The sequence below is a fragment of the Scomber japonicus genome, chromosome 17, assembly GCF_027409825.1.
Source record: "Scomber japonicus isolate fScoJap1 chromosome 17, fScoJap1.pri, whole genome shotgun sequence".
Classification (NCBI taxonomy): Eukaryota; Metazoa; Chordata; class Actinopteri; order Scombriformes; family Scombridae; genus Scomber; species Scomber japonicus.
In genome coordinates this window covers 13,395,095-13,408,291 of record NC_070594.1, presented here as the reverse complement: position 1 = coordinate 13,408,291, position 13,197 = coordinate 13,395,095, and the positions used below count along the sequence as shown (strand labels likewise).

At 38.2% G+C, this 13,197-nt stretch overlaps 1 protein-coding gene across 1 annotated transcript; it reads right to left on the bottom strand.

Moving 5' to 3' along the window:
* Window positions 1-206: 206 nt before the first annotated feature.
* On the bottom strand, window positions 207-10,056 carry LOC128377167 (galectin-3). The gene is made up of 5 exons (XM_053337076.1): window positions 10,015-10,056; window positions 9,261-9,824; window positions 1,478-1,566; window positions 1,219-1,390; window positions 207-379 (listed from the first exon to the last, which is right to left on the bottom strand). The coding sequence occupies exons 1-5, from the start codon at window positions 10,054-10,056 to the stop codon at window positions 221-223; spliced, it is 1,026 nt and encodes a 341-aa protein (XP_053193051.1). The 3' UTR covers window positions 207-220.
* Between the last annotated feature and the right edge of the window lie 3,141 nt (window positions 10,057-13,197).

The following is a 13,197-nucleotide window of genomic DNA, read 5'->3' as shown; positions in this document are numbered from 1 at the left end:
GAATGAGTTCAGCTCATGTCGTTATTGATTACATACTAACACACTGACTCATGCAATATTTAAGCATCATGTAAAATTTGGAAAATTTTAGGTCCTAAAAAATGTAGGGCATAAATGGTGTATATACTGTATGTGCAAATTCTTGCTCATATGCATTTATAACCCACTCGTGTGTTTGTCCTGTGTTGATACATGTGCTCTATGACTAAGCATGTACTTTCTATGGAAGTGTCTCCACATTGACGTAGGTGAGGACGACATCATGCAAGATGTTGATTCGGTCAATCTGGTTGAGCTCTCTGATGCGATGCCGGAACTCAAACAGTTGGATGTTGTTGACTGCCACCCTGAACGCCTCTTGGGTGCACAGGATCTTCATCTGGAACAGAGCAGAACACTAATAATGTGAGCCACCACACATGCAGCACCCGATTCAAATTTTAAAAATGCATGTATTGAATCACAATTTCATTCAGGAGCAGCTATTCTGCAGTGCCAATCTAAGTGGAGATACACAAAAAGAAAAAGATTCACAATTAGGATGATTTCATATCAAGATCCAGAAAATCCTACTTTAACTGACAAATAACTGATAAGATTACCCATTAAATATAACATATTATACTTTAATATGGTACCAGATGAGTTAGTAATACACTGGGAATGTCTATGAACATGCTGTTATTGATTATTAAACATGGACACAGACAGAATTAGCTCTTCAGATTAGTAACCGCTTTTCTATGTTTGTAAAGCATAATTGTTATTGATGTTATTGAGCAACATGAGACCCCCACTGACCTCCAGGAGTCTCCCTGCAGTACAGCACTTCCCTTATCTAGGACTCGCTTGCCCAAGCGACTTTCCAACCCTTTCCATCTTTTCAGCCAAACGTTACCCTAACATTAACCATGGAGAAGTAACCTACAGTCAGTTAAAGGCACCATGTGTAGCATTTTTAAACATCAACATATCACTGTAGAATTATTTGACTATTTTTATTATCAGATGGGACAACAATGAAAATGATAAGATTATAAATACCTAAGTGTCAATGGAGCAATAATCTTCCTTTTTTGTACAGTAAATATAAAATACAATAAAAATGTTGCCAAATAAATGTAATGATTTTATTGATGTTAACATGCCACACATAGCATCTTTAAGCACCATTCTCCAAACTGCTGCCTAAACTGAGTCCTATTTGTAACTGCTCACCTCAAAAGGGCTCCCAAGAGCAAAGGGGAAGGGTCCCTTTATGTCCCTCTCTTCTGCGCCCCAGCGCTCACCCAGTTTGTGGTTTCGCACCAACGCCTGCTTGCCACCCTCACTGAAGCGAGGGTTGATGTGAAAGGCGATGTCGTTGCCTCTCAGAAAGTTCACCGTGAACCTGTGGGAGACCAAAGCTCATTACACTTGGGATACATTTTTGGCACTGTATTGCGTCTCTACAGCATTGACGTTTACATAAGCTTACATTTTAGCATCTGGTTTGACATGGCCCAAGATGGTCATCATCATCTTGTCATACACTCCGCGGGCCAGGTTCAAGTTATATGGCACACTCTTAATAGCAACGGACAGAGAGAAGAACATTAAGATGAATAATGAAGTAATCAAACCCAGTGTTAAAACATATATTGGCTATCAGTGTTTTTGCATCTACACTTAAAGGTAGAATATGTAGAATGAGCAGAACAACGCCATCTAATGTCTCGAGATCGTAGTCGCAACAACCAAAAAGTAATTCCAGCAGTCGGGTTGCCAGGTCCGGTGCCGGATTTTATTTTAGCTCTAACTCTGTAAATATACCACTTTATCCACATGTCTAACCTTTTTAGGCGAGAAAGTAGCCCTTTAGATCCACAATGTGACGCTAATTTGTCCAAATAACATCTGCTTAAAGTTTTGTTCCTGCGAATTCGGAGCCACTCAAGTTAGCCGTAGCGAGTAACGCACTTCCGGTCATTTTCACAAAATAAAACACCCGTTGCCTTTTATTATTAAGAAAACCATAACGATAGAGTTGGTGCTTTTATTTTGAAAACAGGACGCGAACATACCTTCGCTGTAACTGACTTGAAACCACCGAGGTACATTACATTGTAACGCCAGTGGGAGTAGCAGCAATGTCTCTGCATGTACTTTTTTTTTTTTTTTTTTTTTTTTTTTTTTTTTTTTTCAAAAAACTTTATTGAAAGTGACCAGCACATACAAATGTAAATACCATACAATACGTTGTTGCTGGTGTGAACATCAACACAACACCGAGAGAACAAAACATTAACAAAGAGATGAGAGGTGAAGGAAAAAAAAGAAAAAAAGGAGAGAGAGAAAAATAAAAATATTAGCAGCAATAAAAGTAAATAAATAGTAATAAAATAAAGAGGTGCGAGAATAAATTATCAGATTACGTAAATACCTTAAAAGTACAGCATACACTCAGAGTTTTGATCGCTTTTTTGTTCTGTGAGGGGGAAATTGTTGAAATATACTGTTCCATTTCTTTCATAAACACAGTGAAGTTAGGTTTTTTGCTTGTGAATTTACATTTGTGAATGTGAAATTTAGCTAACAGTAAAATCAAATTAATAAGAAAAAAAGCATCCTCATTTTTACAGCTGTGTTCATAACAACCAAATAAAACATGTTTATAGTATAAGACAAGGTCTGGGAAAATACAGGTAACTATAAATCTATTAATCTCATTCCACAGATCATGAGTAAATTCACAGTACCAAAAAAGATGAGAACATGTTTCAGGAAGAGCTTCACAGAAGGAGCATTTTACATCAATATCATTCTTTAATTTTTGTAAGAAATGTTTGACTGGATAGAATCTATGTATCAGTTTAAATGAAACTTCCTTTACCTTATTAGTTAGAAGAAACTTTTGTGGTAACGACCAAACTTTTTTCCAGTTAATATTACTAACAAAATTGCTCCAGTAAAATGTTGCTGCAGGAGCAGAAACCAAATCCCCTTGAAACAGGGCTCTTACCTTGGAATTCATACGTTTATTAAAAGAAAAGCAAAATTTACCTAATGGGGTTTCTAATGGATCAGAAGGTGACAACGAAACGGGTGGAGAGTGGTCAGCATTCTTAAATAATATACACAGACCAGATGGGATTGCATCAAAGATTACAGCAAATTCTTTTGGAGTTACAGGTAAATTATAGCGGGCGAGAAATTCAGAGTAACTGTACAAAAGTCCCCTACAATTAAACAATTGACTCACTAAAAGAATACCGTTGGTGAACCATTTATCATAAAATAGTGACTTATTCTTGTACAAGATGTTACAGTTATTCCAAATATAGCATTTCTGTGGGGAAAAATTATGTTTGTAAATCAGCGCCCAAGCTAAAAGTACCTGCTGATGAAAGTTGGACAGTTTAAGTGGGATTTTTTGAATATTATAATTACAAAGCAGAATGAACTTAAGGCCACCCAAATGGGAAAAGACATGATGAGAGATAAAGTTCCAGATAGAGGTTGGATTTTTTAGATATTGTTTAATCCAGTTTATTTTAAATGTATTATTAAGAGAGCTGAAGTCTATAAAATTTAGTCCACCTTTGTCATATTCATTTAAAACAACAGATTTTCGCATGTAGTGTGTTTTGTTTTTCCATAAGAAGTTGCTGAGCATCCTATCAATAGATTTACATATGGAGTTATTCACATACAATGATTGAGCAGCATAGGTGAGCCGTGAAATTCCTTCTGCCTTAGTGAGCAGAACCCTGCCCCTCAGAGATAAGTCTCTTTGTAGCCAGTGGTTGAGGACTTTTTGTGTTTTTTCAATAATTGGAACCAAATTTGAAGTGCCTCTGAGCTTCCTATCTTTAACAATTTGAACACCAAGATATGTAACAGAGTCTCTGACAGGAATGTGAAAAATTGAGGACACTGTACCGTTATTTACTGGTAACAGTTCACATTTGTTAAGATTAAGATAAAGCCCAGATGCTTTAGAGAAGGACTGGATAGTTTTGACTGCGACTGACACTTGAGAGGCATCCTTAAGAAATAAAGCTGTATCATCTGCCAGCTGATTGATGATTATTTCCCTATTGGCAATAGTAATACCTTTTAGAGGGCAGGCTTTGATCTGTAGATTAAGTAGTTGTACAGCTAGAAGAAAGAGGTATACAGACAGAGGGCACCCTTGACGAACGCCACGATTTAAGGGAAATCTTGGAGAGGTACCATGACTTAATTTAATAGAACTATTTCCATTTGTATATAATGTTTTTACTGCTTTACAAAAGAAATTGCCAAAACCAAATTTATTTAGAGTTACCATCATAAAATCATGCTCTAAGGAATCAAAAGCTTTATAAAAGTCTAGGAAAAGAATATAACTGTCGTCTTGAATAAGATCTGAGTAATCTAATACATCTAAAACTAACCTTACATTATTAGAGATATGTCTGTTTTGCATAAATCCTGATTGACACTCATCTATTATGGTATCTAGTGTAGATTTAAGCCTGTTAGCTAATACAAGTGCAAAAATTTTGTAATCATTATTTAATAATGATATTGGGCGCCAATTATCTAATACGAGGTGATCTTTCTTAGGTTTAGGGATGAGGGTGATAAGACCTTGACATAGTGTAGGGGGGAGTGAACCTCTGTCTATACTTTCTGCATATACTTCTTTTAGGAATGGGGCTAAATTTTCACAGAACTGCTTATAAAATTCGGCTGTAAAACCATCTATTCCAGGTGATTTATTAATCTTTAAATGATTTATAGCATTGATGATTTCATTCAAAACAATAGGTTGGTCGCAAGAAAAACTATCTGTTTCACTCAGTTGATTAATATTAGGAATAGAATCGAAGAAGTCAGAGCTATATTGATGGCAGTACTTGGAGGTATAGAGATTACCGTAAAATTCAGCACAATAATTAGCTATTCTTTGTTGATCTTCAGTAATTAAACCATTTATTTTCAATTGCTGTATAGTATTGTTTTTAGCTTGGTGTTTTTCTAATCTAAAAAAGTAGGCAGAGTTCTGCTCCCCTTCTTCAAGCCACTTTCTACGTGATCTAACAAATGCTCCCTCAGCTTTTCGCTTGTAAATTTCATCCAACCTATGTTGTTGCTCAGTGAGCTCAATCTTTTCTGACTCACTAAGAGCCTCTAGTGGTTTGGATAATAAAGAACTAATCTTAAGTATTGTATCATTTTCTTCTGCTTTTCGCGCTTTTGCTAAGTCTCCACTGTATTTCCTGAGATATTTAGCAATCTCATATTTCATTAATTCCCAATTATTGCTATATACATTTTCAATCAGAGCTTTGTTCCAATAGTGTCTGATCAATCTTTCAATTTCAGTAGTTACGTCTTTATATTTGAGAATGGTGCTATTAAGTTTCCAATATGAGGATTTAACAGGGGAGGGGGAAGACAATAAAGGAATATTTATACTGATAGTTTTATGATCAGATAACGGCGAAGGCAGAATGTCTGTTAAGGCATTTTTCAGATCTTTAGAGACCAGCCAGTAATCTATACGTGACAAACTAGACATTGACTTATTGGACCATGTATAAGATTTCTGTGATACATGTGTATCTCTCCAAACATCAGTTAAAATAAATCTATCAATAAACCTCTTCAAATGAGAACTGGAGGAGTCAGCGTTTCTTGGTGGCCACCTGTCCAATTGATTATCCAGTGCAATATTGAAATCTCCACCAAATAGTATTGAAGAATTTGGAAATTTTGAAAGCCAGTGGAGCAGTCGATTTTCTAATGTATCAATGTAAGTGATATTTTCTGCTTGCAAGTTAAACCCATACACATTAATTAAGATGTAATATAAATTAGCGATCTCAAGAACAAGGAGAATAAAGTGACCATCTTTGTCACATTCTGAAAATAAAACTTTCCCATTAAAACGGTTTCTCAAAATGCAAACACCAGCTGAGCGTTCTGAACCATGGGACATCCATAGATCCCCCCCCCACTGTGACCTCCAAAAATTAAGATCTTGCTCAGTTGAGTGAGATTCTTGTATAAAACAGAAGTCAGTGTTATACTGTTTACAATAAAGAAATGTAGCTTTACGTTTGATATGGTTTCTTAGACCTCTCGCATTTAGTGAAATAACAGATAAAGACATAAGGGATATGAAGGAAAAATAGAAATGTAAAAAAGATTAAGTGCTAGACCAAGTAAAGGAAATTTACGGTCCTTAAGAGTGTACTTACTAACCAGGAGATGAGAAGAGCAAACCCTTTTTTAAACAGTTGCGAACCTATGGTGTGGTTTCAAGTAGAGGAATAAACTGAGGAGGTAATAAAATATGCTTACTTATATGCTTTTTTTTTTTTTTCTTTTTTCTATTTTTCTTCTCTTTTGAGCAGAGTTGCATTTTTAGGCAGGTAAACAACTAAAAAACAGCTGCATTAGACTGTATCTAGAAACATCTTTTATAATGTATCTTAAAAATAATAGTAATATTTGTAAGTAAACTAAAAAATAGCAGCTTTTAACTTGAAGGCACTTTATTCCTTACTAGGATTACCTTGCCATTGAAATGTTATGCCCATTGTTAAAAATATATATTTATATAAAAAAAAACATACAACCCTCAGGCTCTGGCATTATTCAAGAAGAGAGAAGAAATGAAAGGTCATATTGCAAACCTTACTGATAACATCTCATTGGCTCACCAGTCATATTTCTATGGTGGGAAAATTTCAGTTCCATTTACAAAAGCACGGCCACCAACGAAGAAAGCCAGCTTGTTTTCTTTGCGTGCCTTTTCAACAGCGGGCCACAGCTGGTTCCTCTTGAGTCTGTCCTCTGCCGACAAGTCCTCAGCTAGCTTCAGGTTGTTGTTCTTCAGGAAGGATGATTTCTTCGCCGCATGCCAGATGGCATCGCGGTAAATGCGAGAGGTGAACTGCATTATGATGCCTCTGGGTTGGTTGTTGGTTGGCTTCCTGGGCCCAAGGCGATGCACCGTGTCAACGACGTCTGGTAGTTTATCTTTGGCCTCTGGTAGAATAGCCTGGCACACCTGGATGACTTCCTTTCGAACGTCTTGCTTTTCTTTCTCTTCCAAGCCATAGAGTTTCAGGTTCCAGCGGCGGGAATAGCTCTCCAGATGAGCTAAGCGCTTCTCTCGTGTGTCATGGCTTGCTTCGTGTTCTTTAATCTTTGACTCGACGCGATCAACTCTGTGCTTCACGGTCTTAATGTCAGCAGAGATAAACTCAAAAGCCTCCTGGAGACCTGTAATCTGTGTAGCGTTTTCTTTGACCGCTTCTTTTACCTCTGTAATCACTCTTGAGTTGCCACTAACCATCTTTTCCAGGGCGTCCGCTCTGTTGTTTATCAGTTGCGAGAGAGAGGAGAACTGGGACAGGATGGCAGCCGTCTCCGTGTCTTCAACTCTTCTCTGTTTAACTGCAGGAGGCTTCGACGGTGTAATGGGTAGAGGTGGAAACTCTTCTTCCATGAGTGATACCTGTACTTGGTCGTTGTTCGCATCGAAGTAGTCATGCATGGTGTCAATGAGTGCATTCTTGGCTCCAGTTAGCCCGTCAGGAGCGGGAGGCGTGGGCGTAGCAGGCTTGCTAGCACAGTTAGCAGTGCTCGCTAGCATCTTCAAAGCATCACTTTTTCTTTTCTCAGAAGTTTTCGTTTTGGATTTCGACATTCTCCAGAAGTATCCGGGTGAAGATACAGTCGTTATCAATTAAGGTAGTTCGTCTGTTCGCACTTTACACTTTTAAAAATCAGTTAGGTTTGCGGAGCTCGTCCAAACGCGGGTGATTAGAGCGCCATCTTGGCTTCTTGTTAGTGCTTTTATTTTGAAAACAGGAAGCGAACATACCCTCGCTGTAACTGACTTGAAACAGAGCCTTAGAAGGACTTTGCTTGAAACCACCGAGGTACATTACATTGTAACGCCAGTGGGAGTAGCAGCAATGTCTCTGCATGTACTGCCTAATCCTAAACACCGATTGGCTTGTGTGTGGTGTCGTCAGAAGCAGAAGAGGCTCACGGTCGTAAACATCTAGTCACGTGTAGTCTGAGATGGACGCGCAGGTCAGGAAATGACGTAAACGGACCGTATATGGTTTGTTATTTGTGTTATTACATTATGTGTTGGACTAAATACATGGACATATTGAGGAAAATATTCCGGTTTTAGGAAAACGGATTTCATATTTCACAAGAATGGATACTTGGCGAGCTGTACAGAAAGTCCTGAGTCATAAGATGATCGTTGTGGATAAAGGGAAGACTTTGAAGGTATGTAGGCATTATAGCTTTTCTCACTTAGCTGAGTGGCTAGCCGAGCTAATCGGTAATACTATTACGGCTGTGAGCAACCATATAAGTCGTGAGTGGTCTTGAATGAATCAGAACAATCTAAGCTTTCCAACAATGTACGGCATGAGTATATATGTTTAAGGGTTGGTGTTTAAAACATTCAGAAGACCGTGTGGCTACCTCCTAACATCCGTCCCGTCCCGTGAACGGAACAGCGTGCGTTAAGAGGTTAATGATCAAATATCAAAATCCGAATAGCGTCAGAAAGTCAACCCACTCTCCACATTTCCATTGCTACCGTTTTGATACTTCATGGTACACAAACAAATAGCATCTCATATGAAAGCTAAGACCCTGGCGAGTTCAACAGTACCACTATTATTGCGCTAAAAACTCAGTGAACCAGCAGCATACAAAGGTAAACAACCACTTATTTACAGCGACTAACAGATATTCTGTCTTACCTTCGAAGTTTTGTGATGAAAAGTTGTACTTGAGAGCAAAAAACGCTGGTTTTAGTGAGTCCAACACGGCCGTGTTTGTTTACAACTCCATTTCACCCAGTGCCAGCCTACAGTAGCTGCACCGGAACAACAGACAACCCTGGCAACCCGCAATTCCGGCCGTTAATTGGCTGGTACAATGTACACAGAACGTGTCAGAACGTCATTGTCGAACCCGTCAAAAAATTTTAAAAATATTAACTCAGACTAAATATTTTTTTTATGGAAAAGCAATACTTTCATTCTGTACCCCTCAAAACGCCCCGTGGCTGTATTATTTTTAAAAAAAAAAAGCTTTTAATAAATATTCTACATATTCAACCTTTAAGGCCACCCTCCACACATTCATCCATATATAGATGCAGCAAATAAAATGTCCTCTCATATATTTAAATAGTTTTAACTCCTGTATATTAGCAAAGAAGTCCAGATTCCTTGTGTTTTACTCACTAGTGGTCCAGATGTGGGTGGAGGCCAGTGTGGAGGCATGATAGAAGGATGCTGTCCAGGCCATCCTGACTGTCCAGGGTTGTAAGACCAACCAGGGTGCCAACCTGGTACATTTGGATGCATGCTATGAGCAGGAAGAGGACCAGGTGCTGGGACTTGGGCAGGAGTTAGAGTGGGGACTTGAACAGGGACTTGAGCTTGAACTGGAGCTGGTGGCTGGGGAGGCTGGGAAGGCTGGCACTGGGGGCCTGGCCAGCAAGGCTGGTAGCTTTGCCCTGCAGCTGGAGCCACAGCTGGGACTGGAGCTGGAGCTAGAGCTGGGACCATAGTTGGGGTTGGAGCAGGGACTCCTGACATGGCTTGAGCCGTGTCTGGAAATGACATCTGCGCTGGTTGTGTTCCAGGCCAGCAGGGTGTGTTTGGCTGTCCGGACCAGCATGGTGCAGGCTGGGTGGGCTGCCCTGGCCATGCAGGGTACCCAGCTCCAGACTGCTGGCAGGGCCAAAGGCTGTTAGCCTGTGGGGCGCAACCAGACGGGTAGCTGCCACACAGAGCATCAGAATGCTGAGAGGGAGGAGGAGAGGGGGAGGATGGGGAGAGATGAGGATCAGGAGCCAGGAGGGAGATACGGGGCAGAGAGAGGGTGGACAGGATAGAGGACACCAACTTGCAGTTGCAACAAGGCCCATTGACATAAGCAAAGATTCAGGCATTCATATTTAGAAGGTAAAATGATGAATAGTGTTTTTCTTACCGGTTTAGGGGTCTGACAATTTGATGAGGTACTTACATCCATGCTGCCTGTCAGAACAAGTTCAAGTAAACTTTTATTTATTTTATTACTATTTTTTATAATCATAAGGAAGTCTCAGATTACTTCTCAAAGACAGAAAATTAAAGACAGCACTAAACCTAAACAGATGTTAGTTTAGTCAACAATCCCAAAAAATGAAAATTGCACATTGTGGAATTTAACAGCCAGCCAAACTGAGCTATACTGAATCCAAAATAATTGTAAAACTGAGAAGTGGATATTAGCGTACAGAGAGACAAGAAACGATATTTAATGAGGGCATAAAATACAAATGTATTCACATGTTACTTTTTACTAAGACACAGAGCATGCACTGCAGATAGACTGAGGTTTTTAATTAGCTACAGACAGAAGAAATTGTTCTTCAGGTGACCACCAGAGGACTCCACAGCTCATAAAGATGTCAAAGTGTCAGCAAATGCTTCACTGGAAGGTTATGTGACTCCATAAACAGTGTTAACTAAAGCTTATTGAATGCCATGGGATGTAGTAATTGGATGATGGCCACAGAAATCATCCTGAGTCTTGCAGAAACATAATGGCACATTGATTTTAGGTTGTATCAGTGACTTATGTGCACTTAGAGAGGAATGTGCAATCACAATGATTCTTTGGTTGGGCAATACCACTAATATAGTTGTTCTTGTGACTGCAGATTCAATTACTGTTGTTAAATTAATTCTTGATTTGAATAATTGCTATTTTATGCTATTTGTTGATGTTTGTTGTTACATTATAAATATAACCCAACACACAAAAAATCAAATGTTTTATTTACGACAGCTTTTTAATAGTAATATTACTATACTAGTATTATGTACTAGTATTGTTAACCATATTAATGCATATTAATGTAAATGGTCTAATCTAGATCATATATAAATCGATTAACGTAGTTTAAGACTTTTCAATAGCTTTGTCATCACCAACATCACCAATAAATGAATCAAACTGATAAGCTACATACACACATATGAAGGTAAAACATATTCTTATAACTGGTTTAAAACATTTATGGTCCATCTGGTTAGTACACCATTGCACCATTGCACTGTACACACAAAATGATTTTTTTTGGCTCGATCCACAGAAATATACATGCATACATTTAGGATAAACTATCAGATATATGATTAATAATTCAAGTTACCTTTCTTGCCTTCAGTCCTCAGGTGAACACAGGAGCAGGCTGTGGGCTGTGGTGTGATATAGGCGAATCAGCCGGCTTGTAGCTAGGCCCAATGAAATCTACTTTTATAGTCCCAAAGCCTCTCACCACTTGGCCACTCCTCCCTTCATCACTCCACTGCCAGAAGGAAATGCCACACCCTCATATGTCATAACATAGATAAGATATGGTGGTGGTATTTTTTCAAAGTTTTGAAGATGCAACATAATATTTATCAGGGGTTTTTTAGACTTTACACAGTGAATAAAAGGGAGCAAATATTGAATAGTTACAGAAAATACAAGCAACTGTGTGATTTATACAGCTGATCTTAAATGTTATTATTTCCACCAGATGACATTCCTCTTCTTTAGCTCGTCAGGAGTTACTGACAGCACAATGGCCTGTTTTTGTGACAGTGTGGTATAGTCATGGGACCATGCATGGTTAATGCCATATCTGTCTTGGTTGCACAAAATAACACAATTATAGCAATGAAACAAAGAATGAGGAGTCAGGCTGTTTTCTCTGTGTCCAAATACTCAAGTATTGACAGCCAACATTACTGCCTGGTTCAGTCAGTATGTTCATCAGTTTATATGCCTCTCTGGACAATTGCTGAGTGAGATTAAAGTGGCAGAGAATATTTCATTTTAGCACAGATTCAGGCAAAGTGTTAGAAAATGTGTAAAATCAGTGGATGGAGGTGTTAGGTGAATTCATAAAATGCATATATGGTATGCTTACCACTCAAAACAAATAAAATATTAAGTATTTTTCTAAGAAGAGATGATATAATCATCTCATATGTTCCCAAGGCAACCTTTTCACAACAAAAACACTCAAATGTGTGGATTTGCACAATTGCATCAGTTGTCCTCACACCATTATTAGATTAGCCATCATCTGAGCTAAAAAATGTCAGAAATTGCGCAATGTGCACAAAATGCTGAGACCTTATCCTCCAAGAGTTCAACGTCTGATGTTTATCCAACTCGGTCTTTACTTTAAAACTCTATTGCAATACAGAGAATGAAATGAGATGAAATTCTCAGTTTTGACCCTTCCTTTCAGTTAAGTAGTCAGTTAGGGTTATTTTGACTTACGCTACAGCTCTGAGGTTTTCTGGGACATTGGCAAGGACAGACAATCTAACAATCAATATTAATATATAAAAAAAAGAAAGTATCAGCACATTGGAAACATGTTCACCATCTTAGTTTAGCATGTTAGCATTCAAACATTTGCTAAATTGCAGGTATTTGGTATTTGGTTACAGTACCGGAGAAAATTAAAACCTTGACCAACAAATTGTTAAGGAATCAGCAAAGTTATATAAATTCATGATGTGGGGAACCTGAATGTCTACAACAAATTTCATGGCAAATCAAATATTTTACTAAAAATCAGATGTGTCACCCTCAAGGTGGTTATCAACCAATATAGACCTATTGCTTCCAAGGATATAAGTGAATATGACCATAAACCTAGTTTTTCTTCTCTAATCACAAGTCAGCAGACAGTGGTTTTGATTCAGAGTGCCTTATGGAAACCACTGGGAATTTCTAAACTATTTTACTGTAAATATTAAAACTTGTCAAAACTATGTCATAGCATATTTATACCATATCTGTGAACAGATATGGTATAAATGCTATGACATCTACAATATGTCATAAATGAAAACTATTCAGCTATCATGGAGAGACACAATTGCTAATATTTAATGTTTTGGCTCCACTGTTTGTTGTGGTGCTTTTGGTTGGAACTTATACTGTATGTAGGTCTGAGTTGACACCATTGGATCTTATACTGTATGTAGGTCTGAATTGAACCCACTGTGATATTAGTCCACATGTCTGCTTCCAGTATGTTTACACACTACCCTAACTGGCTAATATTATATTATACTGTGTTCTGGTGGCACTGTTAGCACATTTGCCTCAAAGTAAAAG

What these genes read in the sequence shown, in the direction of transcription:
- LOC128377167 (XM_053337076.1), bottom strand. Translation starts at nt 10,056, where the DNA reads ATGGATGTAAGTACCTCATCAAATTGTCAGACCCCTAAACCG. An exon ending in ATTGTCAGACCCCTAAACCG is followed by an intron (nt 9,825 to 10,014) that starts GTAAGAAAAACA and finishes CCTCCCTCTCAG; the next exon opens with CATTCTGATGCTCTGTGTGG. An exon ending in CTCTTGGGAGCCCTTTTGAG is followed by an intron (nt 380 to 1,218) that starts GTGAGCAGTTAC and finishes GCTCTGTTCCAG; the next exon opens with ATGAAGATCCTGTGCACCCA.